Source organism: Cynara cardunculus (genome assembly GCF_001531365.2).
Source record: "Cynara cardunculus var. scolymus isolate 2C chromosome LG 16, CcrdV1, whole genome shotgun sequence".
NCBI lineage: Eukaryota > Viridiplantae > Streptophyta > Magnoliopsida > Asterales > Asteraceae > Cynara > Cynara cardunculus.
Genome location: NC_037543.1, coordinates 7,451,402 through 7,473,854, shown reverse-complemented (window position 1 = coordinate 7,473,854; position 22,453 = coordinate 7,451,402). Strand labels below are relative to the sequence as shown.

Here is a 22,453-nt window from a genome sequence, read left to right as displayed (position 1 = left end):
GCAACAAATGTCTACTCGATATTAAGAATTGATGGTAACCTTGTTTTAAATTACTTCGATGAAGTAGGCAAAATGGACAGGTAAGAGGCTTTGAGTTCGGTTTCTTTTGAATTGGGATTTCATTTGATTCAACATTTTAGTTTCATTTGATCTACGTGTTGTTCTTGTTATTGGTACCTAATGTAATAAAATTGATCCACAATAATTTACAATTAAAAAGTCATTAGTTCAACATTTTTATCAAACTGTTATTTTATTCATACAAAAATAAAGATTGAGGTAAAATAGTCATTTCTGACATTCAGACTGTTTATTCAGTACAACAACCGAACAACAATTTATTTGTTAATATACAGACAACTATATCAATACAGACAGTTATATCCATACAACCATACAGGTCTTAATAGCAAACGAACCGAACAACCCCTTACTTATGTATACAAACCAAAACAGATTATGTGGATTGGGTTGATTTGTTAATATTTCCTTTCTCTAGTTTTGCATTTAAAAATTATTAATCCATGTTTTATAAGTCCAAGGGATTGTTTATTAAACGCTTATCTGATAAGTGTTCATGGGTAAAAAAATGTCATCCTCATTTACCGGATAAGATTTTTGAGATGTAAAATCTTAAACATTTTTAATCACTTGGTTGACTGGTTCAATTCGTAATGCTTATTGTGCTGATGCAGCGAATGATTTGACATTCAATTTAATATTACTCTTTAACTTAAGTAACGTTTCAATAAGTTAGTTTATAAATTAATTTTTCAAAAAACAAGTTTTGCTAATTATAAAATGCCAACCGAAAGAAAAGCGTGGATTGAAACATCATAAAAAATCGTAAAATATGTATTTAACCAAAATTGCATAAAAAATGAATATACTTCCATTTAATTTATATTAGAAGGGTACTCGTACAATGTAACGAAATACATCATGATTTTAATATTTCATCTTATGCTTTATCTCAGTCGATGTTACAATATGGTCTTATGTGATTTTGAGATTTCGATGATGCTTTTATTTTTGAATAAAATATAAATTTGAATATATCATAAAAATTTAACAAAAATATATCAATATTAGTATCAAATTAATTATTTAAAATTTCTCATTTTTTATGTAATTTTTTAATTCAATTTTTTATTATAATTTAATTTAGGTACAATAACGAAGTAATTTATATTTGGTTTAATAATATAATATTTTTATAAATATAATAATTAATTATTTTGTTAGAACTCGATAATTATCCTAATCATATTTAAGATTTTTTATATTTTAAAATGAGATGTTTATCCTTTATTAGATTATGTTTATCCGCAGTTAGTTATACGAATTYAAATATCGAGCTTTAATAAGTTGTATTTATGCATAATTTACTTGTAATCTTGAATTTTAAGTAATATGCATCAATATACATTACTTTATACATAAAAAATAGTTTTTAATAGTTTTTGTCAAATACTTTATGTTTAATTCATATTTGATGTAATTTAAACATTTCATTCGAAATAACCCCTAATAAATTTTTTATTTCATTTATTAGTTATGAGAGGGAGGAGTTTTTATGGTTCGGGACTTGGGTAGAGACTTTAAGGAACTAATGTGTTTTTAAGTAATGTAGGAGGACTATTAGTGACATTTGGTGTATACTTAAAGGGCTATATACAACTTTTTACCTCCCGATCAACAGAATAACAGAAGATGTCAATATCTCCTCCGTCTCCATATTCAATCTCCCAATTTTGATTGGTTTCTCGTCGAAGAATCGATTTCGATATATGAGTTTCTTTTCTTTCTCTTAAAAATCCAATCTGATCAGTTTCAGCAAGTACGACGGTGACACAAAATGACGAAAAAAGACGGAGCAGAAGCAGCTTCGGCGACCGGAAAACGTCTGGTATTCGCTTATTATGTTACTGGCCATGGATTCGGACATGCAACGCGTGGTGTTGAGGTAAATGTATCTGTTAGTTAATGGATTTGATTTTTCATTTAATGTGGTAATCGTGTTATGTGAGATCTCTTCATTTGTAAGGCACCCTTCTGTGCGATTTTGATAGATATACGATTATTACGAATAAGGATTAAGAATTTAGGATTGTCATTTAGATTTGACCAAGTACTCAAGAGTTCAATGATCAATAATATTTGTGGATGCATGGCGTGGGGGTAATAATGGTGTAATGCCAGCGGTAAGAGCTACAATGTTGTAACAACTATGAACTCTGGATGATGGAAAAGGGATAGAATTAAGGATCGGAAAGTTGGATATTTGGGAAAGAAATTGCAATATCTGTGGTTGTTACTAGGATTTTCTGTATCTCTGTGAATTAAAATCGTACCAGGATCAATTCCACATAACAAATGATAAGTTGGAAAAATCGATCATCTCTCAAAGTTACCGTTACTTGAAAAAGGTTCCTGCAACTCACTTGGAGTTGGAGCCATGAAATTGTCGTAAGGTGTATCGACCAAGTTATATTCCATATCCTACATGCTGTGTCAATTCCAATTGAAGTCATGCAATTGCAAATATATAGGAATCTAGTAACATAATTAGCTCCAATTTGATTTGATGTGATTATTTCTAAAATAGTACCATGGTATTTCTGGTTTATGATGATTTTATTATATTCTATTCATATCATTGAAAAGAAGCTGTTGTGAAGGATTAGGTCTTGGCTGTAATGTTTAAAAGATGAAAACGGGGTTTATGTTATTTGGCCTTGTTAGTGGTTAACACCGTCCTCAGAGTTGTCATAATGTTATATCTGTAGTATCTCAACTGGGTTAAGTTGATATGGATCGGGGCTTTCATTATAAACATTAACCAAAAATGAATTAAGACTGGCAAAGTTCTATTGCATTGATTTTTTCTTAGATTTTCTTTTTACATTGTTATATTTATAGAAAGAATGAGTCTGACTTTGAAGCCTTGATGGTTCTGCATGCTAGTAGGTTATGTACATAATTCATCAGCTTCTTCATATCTCAATTCAAGTTTGTATGCATGGATTCATACTCTAGGTTTATTGTAGTTTCTGGAAGTAGTTAATGGTTAGCAGTTGCTGCAACAATTAAGTAATGACTCGAGTCTTGCTTGCATGAAATAGTTTTACAATTTAAAATTTTGCTTTACAACTTCTGCTGAAAATTGGCACAATGATTTCAATTTTATTTCATTTGTTTTATAGGTATATTTTAAAAATAATATATATATATATATATATTATAGTCATAACGTTAAAAAGATAATCAGGCAGTCCCCCTTCTTGATTTTTAATTTCTTTTTGCTTTCTAAAACAGAACATGGAAGAAATTAAAATTAACACAGCTATAGTTGTTTCATTTAACTTCTCATTCTAATCTCGATTTTTTTAGCTAGCCTGCATGCCAAGGTGACACGAGGTTACAAGATGGGGTACAAACACAAACGGGCATTGCAATTTACACATGTGATCAATAAAACCTATACAAAGGTTCAACATGTATATCCTGTATGTGTTCCTAAGAAAAGGAATTTTTCCATTTTTTGGGGTTTCAAAGGAGCCTGACTGCATCGACATCTCTTCCAAAGTTCTCCTGGGATTGGTGAAGAATGACGTAGACTTTTGTTTAGTATTGGCTCAAAATATTAAAGATAGACCTCATATAGCTTTAATTCTCTGTTCAATATTGGTTTATCTCTTATATTAATTACACTCTCCTATCCTATATAGATAAGCCTTCTTTTTTCAATTTACAAAGGTTCATTTAAATTTGGGAGGGGCCGGGGGAAGTAATAACTGTATCACTGTATGCATGTTATCACTATCATGAAATATAAGCTTACATAGCCTCCCATCAGGTGGAGTATAAACAAAGATCTGTGTCATATATTGATTATCTGTCACGCTTTTGTATTTAATTTTAAGGGGTTTTGTGTAGGTTGTTCGCCATCTCATTCTTGCCGGTCATGATGTTCATGTGGTTACTGGTGCACCCGATTTTGTTTTTACTACTCAAATACAATCACCACGACTCTTCCTCCGAAAGGTAGGTTTTGGAGCTCTAGATGGATATCACTTGATAACTAAAAAAATCTGATTTTATCTGTCAATCCTTTTGGATATATGATTTTTGTGTCATAGCTAGTGTTAGACTGTGGAGTTGTGCAAGCAGACGCTTTAACAGTTGACAGACTTGCCTCCTTGGAGAAGGTACGCTTTAACTGTCGAGTCACAACTTTTAGTATATATTTTGATATCTTAACAAATTTGGCCCTTTTTTCAATTTAATTTGCTGAGCATTTTAAATAGTTCATCCCTACGTTAATATCATTTCCTTCACGTTCTTTGGTTAATCTAGTATTCTGAGACAGCTGTTGCCCCTCGTGATTCTATTTTGGCAACTGAAGCAGAGTGGCTGAAGTCCATCAAGGCAGACTTAGTGGTAATAGCCTGCTTATCCTTTTTTACTTGTCAGTACTTCTAATTTGCTTACCTTATATTTTTGTAAATGTACATTGATTTGAATTTTATTTAGCATTTGTCTTCCAAACCATTATGGTGTGGAGTAGACATGTGGCTTTGTGGTAGAACTTTTGAGTGCCAATCCATTACAGATTCTTATGTGACGTTTGAATGCTATTAAACAGGTGTCAGATGTTGTTCCAGTTGCTTGCCGTGCAGCAGCTGATGCAGGTATTAGCGCAGTCTGTGTAACGAATTTCAGGTAGCTGCATGGTTTCCTGAATCTTAACAAAGGTCTATACAATAATTAAGACTTCAGTTTGAGAGTCCACCAACACATAAACAAAACGTTTAATCTCACATAGTAAAAATCAATGCTAATATATATTAAACCATGGTACAAATTAGTATAGCTATATTGTACAAAGGTTGGTGGTTGCTTCAGATGTTTATTCATTGGCCTCCAATTCGTGAGACATTTCACTCCTGCTTGTGCACCACCTTCATTTGATACGATCCTCACACCTGTTATACCTTATAATAAGGTGCTGACTGATAGGACAAGTGTTAGTGTTAGAGAAGTGCGTGACTCATAAGAAGTAGTGTTAGAAAAGGATAACATATTTTGGAGCCCTCATAATAAAATTTAGACTGTGAAAGGCTCCTGATCTGACAGATACAATTGCTTTAGTTAACTGCCATTTTCATTCTGTCTTCAATTTTGTTTTTGCAGTTGGGACTTCATTTATGCAGAATATGTTGTGGTTGCTGGATATCATCATAGGTCAATAGTTTGGCAGGTATACTATTCTTTCTTGCCCCTCCCTATCATGTTTGCTTACTTTCTTGGTGATGCCAAAAAATATGACTAGTTATCTTTTCTTTTTTTTGTTAGTTACCAAACTTCATCTTAACATATACTTGCTCTTTCCATGAATAAACCACAATGAGTAACAAAATTAGTAGTAGAAGGAGACTGCGAGTCGAACAGAGAAATATTAACAATATTTGCCTTGACTCATACTATTAACTGATATCCCGCTTATGTGATTTCTTATTGAAAAATAAATGCTGTTTCTTTTCTCTAAGTCCTCTTGTTTAGTACTAAATGGCTACCTGTCATGAGTTGCTTTGGGGTAGCAATGCAATTAACTGTTTTATCCATCGTCTAAAATTGATACAGATAGCCGAGGATTATTCACATTGTCAGTTCCTAATTCGTCTACCAGGATACTGTCCAAGTATGTTGGTTTCATATATTTTCTTTTTTGAAGTCCAATTATGTGCTTGAATCTCTTTAAATCTATGATTACTAATTTAAATGACAAACTCTATTGAAAAAACATCATCTGAAGTGCCTGCTTTTAGAGATGTGGTTGATGTACCTTTGGTTGTGAGGAGGCCGCAACATTCACGCAAGGAGGTTTGTAGCCCTATGTCATGTTTTTGAAAAATCATTTTACTGTTGATGTTAACTTTATGTTTCTCCGTTCTTTTTTACTCTAACTCAGGTGCGGCGAGAATTGGGTATTAGTGAGGATAAGAAGGTCGTGATACTCAACTTTGGTGGACAAGTGAGTTGAGGATCTTTGCATGTGATAATTTAACTATGCATCATTATCTTCATCCTGATGAAACCAAGTGATAACACACACAAACTCACTTTAAATGTGATGATTTATTCAACTAATCAAGCTGCCATTTATAGGCATACAAACGAAACAGACTCAACAAACTAACAGCTAAAGAACAGGAAACAAATCAGGACTAATCCAGATACTTATTCAAACCTTAAACAGACTCAAGGACTTGGTCATATGACCATTGTAACCAAGCTTCAATATCCTCCCCTAAACTGAACTAGAGCTAGTTCAGTTTATTTCCTTCAAACCCAGTGATGCTCGCAACCTGCTAAAATCTTCTAGTTTGATCGGCTTCGTCATTATGTCAGCTAACTGATTCTTAGTGTTGTAGAATACCAACTTCAATTCCTCTTGATTAACCAAATCTCATAAGTAATGGAACCTTACATCAATGTGTTTTGTTCTCCTGTGCATAACCGGATTCTCTGAAAGCTTTATAGTTGATGTGTTATCGCGCATAACTTCAATTGCACCTTCTTGTTTCTCACCCAACTCTTCAAGTAAACCTTTGAGCCATTTGCAATGGCATGCACAGTTGGTTGCTGCTACATACTCTGCCTCAATAGATGAGAGTGTGACAATTTCTTGTTTCCTTGAACTCCAACTTATAGCAGCCCCACTGTACAAACATATGTAGCCGACATACACTTTCTATCTTCCACATCCCTTGCATAATCACTATCAGTAAAGACTTTCAGTTTTTCATTTGACTCTCTTCCATAGAATAACCCATAAGTAGCTGTTCCCTTCAAGTATCTTAACACCCTTTTTGCTGCATCCAGATGTTCCAGCCTTGGTTTTGACATGAATCTTGCTAACAAGCACACTACATAGGTTAAGTCTGGCCTTGTGACAGTAACATACATAAGACTTCTTATCAACTTCTTGTATCGTGTTGGATCAATCTCCTCCCCTCCTCCTTCCTTAGAATACTTCTTTTGGCAAATATGAATCCCATCCTTAGATTGCTTTACCTCAACACCTAGAAAGTATTTCATCATGCCAAGATCTGTCATTTCAAATTCCTTTTGCATAGATCTTTTAAAACCTTCACAGATCATAGTATTTGTTCCTGCATATATCAAATCATCAACATAGAGACTTACCACAAGAGTATTATTCCATACCCTTTTGATGAACAAAATATGATCAAACTGACTTTGTTTGAATCCTTCCTTCTTGAAATACTTCTCTATGCGATTGAACTAGGCTCTAGGGGCCTGTTTCAACCCATATAGAGCTCTCTTTAATTTGTACACCTTTGCTTCTTCTCCCTGTTTGACAAACCCAAGAGGCTGTTCAACATACACAGTCTCCTTGAGCTCACCATTAAGAAGGCGCTTTTAACATCAAGTTGAAACACCCTCCAATTTCTTTGAGCAGAGATAGCTAGAATGGTCCGAATAGTGTCCCACCTAGCCATTGGTGCAAACACTTCTTCAAAGTCCAGTCCTTTTTGTTGTGCATAGCCTTTAACCACAAGTCTTGCCTTAATACTTGTCTATATTCCCTTCTTCATTCAGCTTGGTTTTGTATACCCATTTTACGCTAATAGGTACAAATTCAACAGGCATAGTTACTAACTCCCATGTTCCATTTCTCTTTATTGCATTTATTTCATCTTCCATAGCTTTCACGCACTTAGCTTCTTTTCTTGCTTCTTCAAAGGTAGTAGGATCTCCTTGAGCTGTATACATGGCAAATCCATCTTCTGCTTCTCCATCTTCTTGTTCTGATAACTCCTAACCAGTTCTATAATCTTGCATCCAAACCGGTTGTCTTCTATTTCTGGTAGAGGATTCAACTGCCTTACTTGTGACTACAGTATTCCTCTAATCTGCAATGCTTGCTTGTGGGTCTTCATCTGGAATGAGAGTACCACTTTCTTGAGCCTGTTCTTGAACTTGTGGTTCCAGATCCCCATCTTCTTCATTGTCTGTAACTACAACTTGATGACCGGGTTCTTCTTCTATTATCAATTCTCCCTCCCTTGTAGTTTCTTTATCCCAATTCCATTTTTGATCCTCTTTAAATACATCTCTGCTAATGATGATCTTCTTTTGAATTGGATCATAGAGCCTGTAAGCCTTAGAACCAATGCTAATGGCAAACAACACACATTTCTGGCTTCTTGCATCTAACTTGGTTCTGACTTGGGAGGGAATATGGACATGACCAATACATCCAAACACATGAAAGTAATCAACATTTGGCTTCTCTTTAGTCCATAATTCTTCAGGAACCTTCTTGTCTAGAGCTCTAGACACACACCTGTTCATAATGTGACAAGCCCAGATAGTTGCTTCTGGCCAGAAGCATTTGGGCACCTATTTTTCTACTAACAAACATCTCACCATATTTATTAGTGTTCTATTTCATCTCTCAGCCACCCCATTTTGTTGTGGGGTGTAGGCAGCTGTTAACTGCCTCTTGATTCCGTTTACTTCACAAAATTCAGTAAACTGATGTGAAGTAAACTCTCCCCTTCTATCGCTTCTCAACATTTTTATTTTAGAACCCACTTCAGTTTCAACCATTGCTTTAAATTTCTTAAAGTGCTCAAAACTTTCCCCTTTGTTTCCCAGCAAGTAAACCCATGTCTTGTGTGTGAAATCATCAATAAAAACAAGTACATACCTCTTTCCACTTTGAGACATTGGTGTGATTGGCCCACAAAGATCTGTATGCACAAGCTCTAACCTTTGAGTGGATCTCCAAATTGCCTTATTTGGAATTGCTATCCTGCTTTGTTTCCCTACATTGCAAGTCTCACATACCAACGTTTTCCCACAAACTTGAGGTATTCCCTTCACCATATTGTGATACTGCATGGTTCTAATCGCCTTGTGATTCACATGACCAAATCTTTTGTGCCAGATGTGAGTAGTGTTGTCATCTGCTACTTGCAAGCAATGACCAGTAACATCCTTTTGATTCCCATACACTATGAACATTTTGGCTTTTGCCACTGTTGACTTCATGATCAGACCTCTTCTTGGATGATAAACATGGCATACTCCATCTTCAAACACCACCTTTACTTTCTTTTCTTGAAGCTGACCCACACTAATCAGGTTTGAAGTTAACTGAGGAACATAGTAAACATTTGTAACGACTTGCTTGATGCCATCTATTTCAAAACGAACATCTCCCAAGCCTTTTACCTCCAATCTCAGCCCATTGCCTAACTTTACAGTGTGTTTGATAGTTTCATCCAGCCTAGTAAACTAGTTCTTCATACCTGTCATGTGGTTTGAAGATGCAGAATCTAAGAACCAATACCCTTTGTTTACAACGACATCGTTCTTCATGTGAGCCATAAGAACCAGTTCCTCATTCTCATCAAATTCTGCATAATTCACCCCCTGGTCTTCTCGAGGACATTCAAATTGAAAGTGTCCCATCTGATGACACTTGTAACATTCTATCGTTGATTTGTCAAAGTTTCCACGTCCTCTACCTCGTCCACGTCCTCTAGCTCTCACCGATCCTCCTCTACTACCTCTACCAAATCCACGTCCATAATTCTGATCTTCAACTTGTAGTGCATGATCTTCTACTTCCTTCTTGACTAGCTTCTGCTCATGCACAGTAATGAGTTTTGTAACTCATCAATAGTGAATGTATCCAAATCTTTGGATTCTTCAATTGAACACACCACAAAATTAAAGTTTGGTGTAAGTGTTCTCAAGATCTTTTCTACCACCTTAACCTCAGTTATTTCTTCACCATTATTCCTCATTTCATTTGACACAGTCATGACTCTACCAAAGTACTCCACAATGGTTTCGCCATTCTTCATCTCTAAGGTCTCAAAATCTCTTCTTAACCTTTACAACTGAGCCCTCTTTACTCGTGCATTCCCCTTGTATTTTACCTTCATTGCTGCCCACAGCTGCTTCGCTGTATCTTTCTGCAAGATGGTCCTGAGAATATTCTTATCGATTGAATAGAAAAAATAGTTCAAAGCCTTCAAATCGATAAGCTTCATGGCATCCGGTTCATTTCTTCTTGTATCTGAGATCTGATCTCCGGCATTGGGCTCAACATAGCCAGTTTCAATTGCCGGCGAGTATTCTTTGGAGCGAAGCAAGTTCTCCATGACCATATTCCAATGATCATAATCTCGATCGAATTTGGGAATAACAAAGCCTTGCGACGAGTTTCCTTCAGTCATCTACTCTCTTCTCGAATGGATCACACAATTTTGCTCTGATACCACTTATTGAAACCAAGTGATAACACACACAAACTCACTTTAAATGTGATGATTTATTCAACTAATCAAGCTGCCATTTATAGGCATACAAACGAAACAGACTCAACAAACTAACAACTAAAAAACAAGAAACAAATCAGGACTAATCCAAATACTTATTCAAACCTTAAATAGACTCAAGGACTTGGTCATATGACCGTTGTAACCAAGCTTCAATACATCCATCTTTAGGCAATATCAAATGTTTTTATTCCTCTCCTATAAAGTCCCAATATCTTAAGTTTTTACCCAGAAAAGGATCAAATCAAGATTTAAGATACTCTGACATTTTAGTAAAGAGAAGTATTCATGATGAATGCTACAACATTCGTGAATATCGCGTGAATGTCTGACACATGTGACGCTCTCCGGTTCAAAACGGAACTTAATTTTGCAATTGCACCAACAAACATATATATATATATATATATATATATATAGAGAGAGAGAGAGAGAGAGAGGGAGGTTCAAATGAGAACAACAACCAAATAAAAGAATACGAAAATGGTCAAATCACGTACAAGATCACATGTTATTTTACATTAACGGTCAATGCAATAGTGTACGGACAACGTGACCATCAAAGTCGTGCAAATCACTGTCTTTTTGCATGTAATTTTAGTGTTACATCAAATGTGATTGGTATATAAATTCAACAACCCCACATGTATGTACTCCAAAATAAAGCAAAGGTTCTAGGGAAATCAATGTAAGAGAAATACAGGTATGTTTACCATCTTGATAACGACCTTTGTTATGCCATGTCATAGAAATTCTTGAGGTATGTTTACTATTTAAGGGGATATAAGGAGCCGTGGGTCTGTTTTGAGGTTTTTTCACGGAAATTCTTAAATGAGAAATACGAACAACAAAGTTGTTCTCTGTGCGTAGCTCAACTTCATTGATAGCTATTCTATCAATTATATATAGCTTCAAGATCAAGATTCCCATGGAAGTTAGGAATATTGACACTCATTGTACCCGTTTGGTCGGCCTCTGTTTCGTCGGACTTCAAACTGATCATCTGCCTCCTCATCATATAAGTCGCCAAACTGGGCTACTCCTCCTTTATTCACAGGATGGTAGTCACTCCCAATACCACCAGCTTCAAGATTGTTGCCTGGGCGCCGCCGGTTGACACCGTGGAGACCACCCTCGCAATTTTTATTGACAATCCCACCACCTATGATCAGGGACGTTCCAATTTTTTTGGAGGTCCCGTTGCATCCATAACTTTTGATGGCATTGCATAAGAGATAACATCATACATATATGTCAAGCACAAGAGGACGCTAATCCTAAACGATCAACAATCTGAACCTAACCTAAATTTAAACCATTAATAATTTGTATCTAAACCTAAAGAATTAACAATTTGGGCTATAGCTTTACACAGATTGATGAAAATGCCCTAAACATATGTAAAATTGGGCCCCAAAATTTTGGAATCCCTGTTCAAAATCTCACATTTAACATGCTAAGGGACGGCCCTGCCTATGATCGTGGTGTGTAGTTCTTCCAGTAATGTGGTGTTTCTATCGAATCTGGCAGTGAAGTCGTCAACTGCATGCCACAGATCTTCAACTGCAGTGTTGTCCTCCTTGGTTGTCTCCATCAATTGCCATCTGGTAGTGTACTGCAAATCATCGAAGGTGGTCCCTACGCAATCTTCCAACACGATCTTGGTATGCATGCCAGGATCGGGTAGAACCCCCTGTGTGGTTGGGTATCAAATTTTCAACATGTAGATGGGCCATATCTGTATATTAACTTCAATTAAGTTATCCTTTTACCAAGTACAACCATTTAAACCTCTATCTAATAATAGAGTTTTTGAACAATATCAAGCATGGACCTTAACAGAACTGCGCAACTTGATTTATCAGTGCTTGATGGAAAATGCCTTAACTTGAAGAAGAATGCAAGTATTTATGTAGCATGAGTTTGCATTAAATTCAGCAGTATGGCTAGAAAATTGAGTGAAAACAATGATATGTTTCTATTTTTGTTACTTTCATATTTCAAGAACTTCAAAACTGGGCAAGGCTTCATAAAAAAGAACTACCAAGCATGCCTGGCATCACTGCTTGCTTTGTTATTTATGTTTGTTTTACTACATTAATTTTGTCCACTTTACTCCTTGCTATGTGATATTTAGATCATTTCATTTCATACTTCTGCAATGCATGAAAATGCAGACAATAGGTTGGAACTTAAAAGAGGAGTACTTGCCTCCTGGTTGGATCTGTCTGGTATGCTTCTTTATCCTTTTTGACATCTTTACATTTTCTATCCACTGCAAAAGGATATCTTTGTGCCAAAAGTTCTATGGTTCAGGTTTGTGGGGTACCTGACCAGCAGGAGCTTCCTCGCAATTTCTTTAAGCTGGCCAAAGATGTGTATACCCCTGATGTCATGGCTGCATCTGACTGTATGCTTGGTTGGTGACAATATTTCTTTCATCTTCTCCCCTTAATTTACTCATATTGGTGTTCAATTGAAAATTTTGTATCAACGATAAGAAATCAAGCTTCTAGGCTCAAGACTTGCATCGTTTCAGGAAAAATTGGATATGGAACATGTAGTGAAGCCTTGGCATACAAGTTACCTTTTGTCTTTGTTCGTAGAGATTATTTCAATGAAGAGCCATTTTTGAGAAATATGCTTGAGGTATCACAAGTATCTGCCACTTTAACTTTTAATATGCATACAAACAATTTAATATGAGGAAACTAACAAACTCTTCATCAGTATCATCAAGGTGGTGTTGAGATGATAAGGAGGGACTTGCTTGTAGGTCACTGGAGGCCATATCTTGAACGAGCAACTACTTTGAAACCTAGCTATGAGGGTGGGGTGAATGGTGGTGAGGTATATCCATCTGCTATGCGAATGTTATATATTTATTGAATTATCAGCTAGATGAGCTTTAAGAAATTGTATACTACGTCAGAAATCATGCCATTCTAACCATTTTTTGCTTTGGAAGAAATTTTGTATGTTCTCTTTTCTATTCATTGTTGCAGTCACCGATGCACTACAACAGCTACTTTCTAAAGACATTTTTTTTCTTTTCCCAAATTAAATGAATTACCATGCCTCGTTTCCGGACTAATTTATTCTCATTTAACTTTTTTTTAATTACGAGGATATACAGTATTTCTTTCTGTTGTACAGAATTCTATTTATCTGGTAGACTTTATATAGATTTGATGGTTTAACATTCCCCCTCTTTGTTTGTCAATTTATAACTTTGGTTGATGTGTTCTTTAAAGATTTTTTCTATTGCAGGTTGCAGCACGTATTTTGCAGGATGCAGCTCATGGAAAGAACTACAGATCAGATAAGGTTGAGGATTTACAAATTCAGAATATGCTTTCCGTTACTCACTTCTGAGCCTAAATGTGTTTGGCTGAGATAGCTAGATCTTTTTCTTGGGTACAAGTTGGTAAAATGAACATCATGAGCCATCCACCTTCTTTACATGTTTAACTTTTGCATCTTCATTTTAGGTCAGCGGAGCAAGGAGATTGCGTGATGCCATAGTGCTTGGATTTCAATTACAAAGAGCTCCTGGAAATGATATTAGTATCCCAAAATGGTATGCTAATGCTGAGAACGAACTAGGTTTTCGTACTGGATCACCAACAGCATCTGATAGTAATGATGCTAGCTTCCTCCAGAACTCGTGAGTTCATTTTTCTCTGTGAGTTCAGTGGAAGTGTATATTAATGAGTAATTAACTTCTCAAACCAGCATGCTTAGATTTTTGTTGAAACAAATTATGGTTTTTGTGCAAAAAAAAAACTACATTATGCATGAATGAGTGATTTTTGAAGAGAAGTGGCATGTACAATGGTGTTTTTTGCATTTACATTTCCTCAGTTTCTCCAAAACCACTCATTCTTTCATGAGCTCAGTGTTACTTTTACATTTTAACAACAAGAATACTGTTTTTCTGTAACCAACTGTTTTTCTATAACCAAAATTCAAGTATGATGGATGGAAAAGTAAAATTACTCCCATATTAATTCAACACGCTTGATTTTCTATCAACTAATGCCTTTTTTAATATACTTCCACTTTCTAGAGTTTCTGATGACTTCGATATTCTTCATGGAGATCTAATGGGTCTTCCAGACACCATGAACTTTTTGAAGAGTTTGGCAGAATTACATGCTGCATGTGTCTCTGATAATAATTCAGAAAAGCACTACATACGAGAGCGCAAGGCTGCTGCTGCTCTCTTCAATTGGGAGGTCAGTATGCCTTTTAATTTAGGCTGGAAATCAATTGTCCAAATTGACGATAATTTTTTCCTTTCATCTGTTGGGGAAATTTTCAAAATAGTATATAAACTTAAAGTGTTTTGGGTTGAGTGAAAAAGAAAAAAGTTAGATTTGGTGGGTGTTTTCACCTTGTCCCAATTGGTGAAAAAATGAAATACATATGTGTATATAAATGGAACCATTCCTTATTATATTAATTTAATAATTATGGAATTGGTGGGAGCTCAACAGTGGTGCAACGCACCCTTACACGTGCACGGGCGCTTTGATGACGCACTTTGCACTGGAACATATGCGACCGTCTGGAAAGGTCGTTTGATAGGAGTTGTACAAAAGGTGTCCGTTTGAACAGTTGCAACAGCCTGAAGCGTCACTATTAGCAGCAGTTGGCTAACAGGTGCCTGTTTAAATAGTTATGATGATTTGAGTTGTCGCCTTTGGTGCAAAGTGTCAAAAGTCGGTTATTTGTGACGGTTTAAGGGGCTCTCACTGATGTCTATATATACTAACACACTCGAACACCAAAAATTATTCTTTTCACATACCAGATTAGCTTAAAATCTCACTACACAAACATACTTTTTAGGCTTCTCGAAATCCTTGAAATCTCACTAGTTCATCCCGGATTATCACCAACCATGCATTGTTGATAATCGTATTACATACTTTATTGTATCTTGGGAAGCAATTCCTCAAAAACCATAGCACACTAGGGGCGCAAAATTGCTTCTGAAAGCAACAAATAGTAGTGCTTATTTTTTATCTAGCCATTAAGTTAGTACCCTAAAAACAAGATTAGCTCCTAAGAGAACCAACCAATGACAAGAATTCCGTAATGTTCACTAATGCAAATTGGTAGGCAACTTGGATTTGACATACATATTTGACTATGTAGATGTGTGAATTAGTGTAGGTTAATTAGGAGTCTAGTATTAGGTCATGAATTAGAGAGGCTGATTGTACGAAGAAAGAGTGTGATTTGACCAATTTTGGAATGCTCAACAAAGAATATGGCATAACATACATGGTTTCTTTCCTTTTTCCTCCTTGCACGTGCATGTACTTCTTAAGTTTTCTTTCAATTTCAGAAACTTCTTATTTTCTTGGTGAGGAAGTTTAGTCTTCTCGATGTAATGCTTACTCATACAGGAAGACATATATGTGGCAAGAGCACCTGGAAGATTGGATGTAACTGGAGGAATTGCAGACTACTCTGGGAGCCTTGTTTTGCAAGTAAATCTTTCTCTTGTAACTATGCTCATTTTTTTTTATCCATTCTATATATTGGATGAATATTTCTGAGAATATTGTTTACATCTAGATTTGATAATCTCATGGTGCTCCATCAATTCATTAATCATTATTTCATCTCCTTCTCCAAAATTATTTTCGGCTGACAATGTGAATAAACCGCTGCTCCTAGATTCCTTGCATAGTTTTTCTTTTAAGGAGACAAATTAGATGAGAATGGCACCCTGAATATGATAAGTGCCAGCCCTATATTTTGTGTGCCAATTCACTAAATATGATGTTAACATTTCATGCATTCTTCTTTCTTGAAAGTTGTACCTTTTAGAAATGTTTGTTGATGCTTTTATTCAACTAACACACGAAAATATCTGTTAAATTTTGTCTTCTATGGGCAATGTCATATTTACTTTCAAAGTTTCCATGGTCTTTGTTTACTCGGGGAGGGGTTTAAGTCTCTGATTCTGGTATTGATGGGGAGATTTTAGTTGATTTGGTATAAGAACATGATGTCCATAGCATATACTGTTTTAGAAAATAGAAATTCCATTATACTCACTCAGATCTACCATGCAAACTCTGGCAGGGCAACGTAAAGTTGACGATATCAGTTTCGTAATGTGAAAGTTTTGGTACCAAAGATATATATTTTTCTATTCATAGCAGCAGTAAAATCTATAGAGAAAACGAAAAACACACCAGGAAACTAAATGGCCAGGTTGCATAGGCTTCCAGACAGAATAAGTACATGTTTTAGGGCTTGTTTGAGGGTGGGAGATCAAAGTACTTGAGAGCAAACACTTTGGTGATCTTCCCCTCTCCAATCCAAGGGAGAGAGGTGACTTAGCTTATGTTTGTCAGTTGTAATCTCTTAGGTAAGCTTCTGTTTGTTGGGACAAAGGTGAAGATACAATAAATACGTGTATGTTTATTTATTGACTTTTGTGCAAGATTACTACACAAAACAATAGGATACATATGACATATATATACAAGGCAATGAACATGTGTGATGGTTCACAAACAGATGTGACGGTTGGAGATGGTGGTTAATAAACTGACTATTTGAGGAGGTAACCAACTGCTAGAAGTCCACGTTTAGCTTACTTCAAACACTTCCCCTTAAGTTAGACAGAACCCATGCCCAGTTTTTTCTTTAAGTGATTGAAGGTACCAACCTGAAGAGCTTTTGTAAAAATATCTGCTATTTGATTCTTTGTGCTGCAATGATCAACATCAACTTCATTGTTTTCAACCAGCTCTTTTATAAAATGATACTTAATCCTTATGTGTTTGCTTTTCCCGTGATACACCGGATTCTTGGATAGGGCTATAGCAGATTTGTTATCGCAGAATATCATTGTTGCTTCCCCTTGAGGATGACTTAGTTCCTTTAAAAAAGCCCTTAGCCATAAGGCTTGACATCCAGCGCTTGCGAGTGAGATCTATTCTGCTTCAGCAGAAGATAAAGCAACCACGCTTTGCTTCTTGGATTGCCACGAGATGACTCCTGAACCAAGACTGAAAACATACCCCGAAGTGCTTCTACTATCATCCATATTCCCTCCATAATCACTATCACTAAATCCCAAAAGTTGAATATTAGCAGTTTCTGAAAGATGATACCATGATCAAGCGTACCTTTGATGTATTTCAAAATACTCTTGCCTGCTTCCGAGTGATTGACTTTAGGATTCTCCATGAAGCAACTAATCTTACTTACTGAAAAGTAATGTCGGGTCGTGTAGCGGTCAAGTACATTAAACTTCCTACTAGACTACGAAATAGACCAGCATCAACATCCCTTTCGTGAGTATCCTTTGGAAGTTTTAAAACATATTCAATGGGTGTTGAGGCTGGAATACAGTCTGCCATATTGAATCGTACCAGAAGATCTTTGGCATACCTTTGCTGAGTTATTGAAATACTATCCCCTTTTTGCTTGACTTCTTTACCAAGGAAATAGTGTAGATATCCTAAATCAGTCATCTCGAATTCCTTTTTCATTGAGTCCTTAAATACTTCTATCATTTCAAGAGAGTTGCTCGTAAATACAATTTTGAATCCAACCTTTTGAAAATAAGCATCTATCCGACTGTACCAAGCCCGGGGGGCTTGTTTTAAGCCATACAATGCTCTCTTTAAATGACATACCTTGTTTTCTTCTCCTGCTTTGACATATCCAGGGGGTTGCACGATGTAAACTTCTTCCTTCAACAAACCATTTAAAAAAGTTGATTTTACGTCCATTTGATGAACTTCCCAACCCTTATGAGCTGCAAGGGCCAACACAAGTCTTATAGTTTCAACACGAATTACCGGTTTGAAAACTTCTTTGTATTTCAAACCATATTTCTGTTTGTAACCTTTCACTACCAAACGGGCTTTGTACTTGTCTATTTCTCCCTTCTCATTCTTTTTTGTTTTCAAAACCCACTTGACATCTATTGGCTTGTGTGTTAAAGTTAAGCTCTGCATGGTTGATATTTCTGCTGGTTTAGTCTCTAACGGTCACTTCTGTTAAGTGACAGTTAAGGTCGTTAGTTACCGTTTGACACTTAAGGGTAACTGTCAATATGTCCCTTTGTCGAATAGTTRTGTCTTTTCATTGTGTCTGTTGGTTCTGTATATATGGATCGTATATGTATTCATTTGAAAGCTGATGTTAATAATATACAAATTTGGTTTATACTTTATTGTACCCAACATTGTGGTATCAGAGCCACGTTTCGATGGCTTCAACTTTGAACATCATGATACATCCACAACTTCCCAAATTAAACGGGAAGAACTATCATCATTGGCATATTCAAATGAAAGTACTATTTGAATCGCAAGAATTATGGGATTTCATCGACCAAGGAATCGATGAAATTATAGAAATCAACAACTTCGCAGAAGAACAAGAAAATGAAATCAAGGATTTAAAACGAAGGGACAGGAAGGCTTTATATATGATTTATCAAGCAGTCGACGAAATTATATTTGAGAGAATCTCTTCTTCAAGTTCATCACAGGAAGCATGGGACACTCTGCATAAGACATATCACGGGGAAGACAAAGTCAAAGTGGTGAGACTACAAACTCTTAGATGTGAATTCGACGGGMTCAAAATGAAAGAATCTGAAACAGTGGAAGATTATTATAACAGAGTGATTCTCCTCTTGAATCAATTAAGAATAAATGGGGAAGTCATTGAAGATAGGAGAGTTGTTGAAAAAATCTTAAGAAGCCTGACAAGGAAATTCGAGTATGTGGTAGTGGCCATAGAAGAGTCAAAAGACATATCTCTTCTATCACTTGAGAGACTGTTAGAAATTCTGCAGTCACACGAATTAAGAATGAAACAATTCGATACTACACCATATGAACAAGCTTTTCAATCTCAAACACAGCCTTCAAGAGAACAGCAAGATAGAAACAGGTACTCCTCAAGAGAACAACAATCAGATTTTAGAGGAAAGGGTAGAGGAAAATCCTCTCCAATGCAATGCTATTATTGCCAGAAAATTGGGCACATAGCAAAATACTGCAGAAAGAAAATTGTTGATGAAAGAAACAACAATTTAATAAATATGGAAGATAATGATGATGCAGTGTTTATGATCCGTAGTACACAAGAATTACCTATTAACAACACATGGTACTTAGACAGTGGTTGTAGCAACCATATGTCTAGAAATTTGGATTTTTTTTACTCATATGGATGAAATCCAAAAGAAGGAAGTAAGAACAGGTGATGACAACATGCTGAAGGTAAAAGGAGTGGGAGATATCTTTGTGAACACAAGAAATGGACAGAAGAGAATACCAAGCGTGTATTATGTCCCAGGTTTGAAATTCAACCTCCTAAGTATAGGACAACTTTTACAAAAAGGATATGAAGTAAAATTCAAGGGAGAGGCATGTGAAGTCAAGGATCCAAACGGACATGTGATTGGCAAGRTAAAAATGACAGACAACAAAATKWWTCCATTKAGTTTTAAAGATGACATCTTGTTYTCTCTGCATGTATCCAYAAAACAGAATTCTCTGTTRTGGCATCACAGGTTTGGTCATGCAAACCTTGGATACCTAAGCTACATGCAAAGACACAATCTTGTGAAAGGTATGCCTATTATAACCAAAGTAGATGAGGTGTGTGAAGGCTGCATGCTTGAAAACAGTCAAGAGAAGCTTTCCCACAAGAAGCAACTTGGAGAGCATCAAAACCTCTGGAATTAGTACACATAGATGTGTGTGGACCAATGAAAACCATTTCTATTGGTGGAAACAGGTACATGCTTACCTTTATAGATGATTTTAGTAGAAAGTTATGGATTTATTTCCTAAAAGAAAAATCTGAAGTTTTTGGAAACTTCAAGATATTCAAAGCCTTTGTTGGAAAACAAAGTGGATATCAAATTAAAACCCTTAGATCAGATGGGGGTGGGGAATATAATTCTATATATTTCCTTGAATACTTGAAAGAACATGGTATTCATCATCAAGTTACAGCAAGATACACTCCTCAGCAAAATGGAGTTGCAGAAAGAGTAAATAGAACCATAATAGAGAAAGCTAGAAGCATGTTGAAAACAAAAAAATTGGAAAATTCATTTTGGGCTGAGGCATGTGCATGTTATTTAACAAATAGAACCTCCACAAAATGTCTTACTGATAAAACACCTCAGGAAGCGTGGACAGGTTACAAACCAACTGTAGGACACTTAAGAGTCTTTGGTTGTTTGGCCTACTCTCATATACCTGAACAAAGGAGGAGCAAACTGGATGAAAAGTCAGAAAGAGCCATCTTTATAGGCTACAGTGATAGATCAAAAGCTTATAAGTTGTACAATCCCATTTCTGGAAAAACCATTATTAGTAGAGATATAGTGTTTGAAGAAGGAAAATCATGGATTGACAAAACTGATCAAGGTAAAGGAACAACAAAAAGTGTAGAAATTGATCAAGGTTAGAAAAAGATAATTCAAGGTGAAGAAGAACATAGTCATCAAGAAGATCAGGATCCTTTATCTCCAACAAGAAATCCCTCTAACACCCCTAGTACCTCTCAACTCTTAGAATCTCCTAATACACAAGCATCTACTGAAGGTCCACCCAAAAGGGGCTATAGAACTTTAAGTGATATCTATAATGATCCTAGAAGCTTAGAGTTCCACGAAAATGCAGACTTCATACTCTTCTGTGATGCTGACCCCTTGACTTTTGAGGAAGCCTACAAAGAGAAGAAGTGGAGGGAAGCTATGGATAAAGAAATTGAGGCAATTGTAAGAAATGATACATGGACCCTTATGAATTTACCAAGTGGTCATAAATCCATTGGTGTCAAATGGATTTACAAGACCAAATTAAATGAGAAGGGAGAGGTAGATAGATACAAAGCAAGGTTGGTTGTGAAAGGGTATAAACAAAAGCATGGGATTGATTATCAAGAAGTATTTGCACTTGTGATAAGACTTGAAACTGTAAGAATTGTATTAGCTTTAGCTGCACAAAACAGATGGCAAGTACATCAAATGGATGTAAAATTAGCCTTCTTGAATGGAAGGTTAGAAGAGAGTGTCTACATAGATCAACATGAAGGTTACATCAAGAGGGGAGAAGAACATAAGGTATATCAGTTGAAAAGAGCCCTCTACGGCTTGAAACAAGCACCACGTGCTTGGTATAGCAGGATTGAAAGCTACTTCATCACAAATGGTTTCAGGAAATGTCCTCAAGAACACACTCTATTCACTTGAAAATTGAAGGTATGATGTTGATTGTCTGTATCTATGTAGATGATTTAGTGTTTACAGGAAATTCTCAAAAATGAATAGAGGATTTCAAGAAGAGCATGAAGAAAGAGTTTGATATGACAGATCTGGGGTTACTTCATTTCTTTCTTGGAATTGAAGTCAAACAAAGTGCATAAGGCATAAGGATTTCTCAACAAAGTATCATAAGCAGGTTTATGGAAGCTCCCAAAGTCAGTCACTGGGAGGCTGGAAAAAGGATCTTAAAGTATTGTAAAGGCACCATCAACCATGGTATTGTGTATTCAAAAACTGAGAAATTCAGACTCATAGGATATAGCGACAGCGATTTTGGTGGAAACATGGACGATGGAAGAAGCACATCTGGTTATGTCTTTAATCTAGGCTCTGGTGCAGTTTCTTGGCAATCAAAAAAACAAAGTGTAGTTGCTCTATCCTCTGCTGAAGCATAGTATATATCACTCTCTATCGCACGCTGTCAAACTATGTGGTTACGGGCTATTTTAGAGGAATTGGATCACAAACAGGAAGGGGCTACTACTGTTTCCTGTGACAATAGTTCTGCTATTGCTCTCTCAAAGAACCCAGTTTTTCATGGAAAAAGAACAACTTGCTGATTGCTTCACAAAAGCTCTTCAATCAGGGATTTTCACTACTATGAAAGATAATCTGAAGGTGCAACCATTGCAAGCTTAAGGGGGTGTGTTAAAGTTAAGCTCTGCATGGTTGATATTTCTGCTGGTTTAGTCTCTAACGGTCACTTCTGTTAAGTGACAGTTAAGGTCGTTAGTTA

At 36.0% G+C, this 22,453-nt stretch overlaps 1 protein-coding gene across 1 annotated transcript in view; it reads left to right on the top strand.

Annotated features, from left to right (window-relative positions):
* The first annotated feature begins 1,858 nt into the window (after positions 1–1,858).
* LOC112529680 (L-arabinokinase-like) overlaps positions 1,859–22,453 on the top strand; it is a 37,095-nt gene continuing 16,500 nt past the window's right edge. Inside the window, exons 1-17 of the mRNA XM_025141020.1 lie at positions 1,859–1,966; positions 3,940–4,051; positions 4,147–4,211; positions 4,360–4,443; positions 4,649–4,725; positions 5,197–5,263; positions 5,647–5,704; positions 5,819–5,886; positions 5,975–6,037; positions 12,563–12,616; positions 12,702–12,804; positions 12,925–13,034; positions 13,116–13,235; positions 13,656–13,712; positions 13,877–14,052; positions 14,455–14,623; positions 15,803–15,886. Coding sequence (XP_024996788.1) covers positions 1,859–1,966; positions 3,940–4,051; positions 4,147–4,211; positions 4,360–4,443; positions 4,649–4,725; positions 5,197–5,263; positions 5,647–5,704; positions 5,819–5,886; positions 5,975–6,037; positions 12,563–12,616; positions 12,702–12,804; positions 12,925–13,034; positions 13,116–13,235; positions 13,656–13,712; positions 13,877–14,052; positions 14,455–14,623; positions 15,803–15,886 — 1,575 coding nt within the window. The remainder of the gene's footprint in view (positions 1,967–3,939; positions 4,052–4,146; positions 4,212–4,359; positions 4,444–4,648; positions 4,726–5,196; positions 5,264–5,646; positions 5,705–5,818; positions 5,887–5,974; positions 6,038–12,562; positions 12,617–12,701; positions 12,805–12,924; positions 13,035–13,115; positions 13,236–13,655; positions 13,713–13,876; positions 14,053–14,454; positions 14,624–15,802; positions 15,887–22,453) is intronic.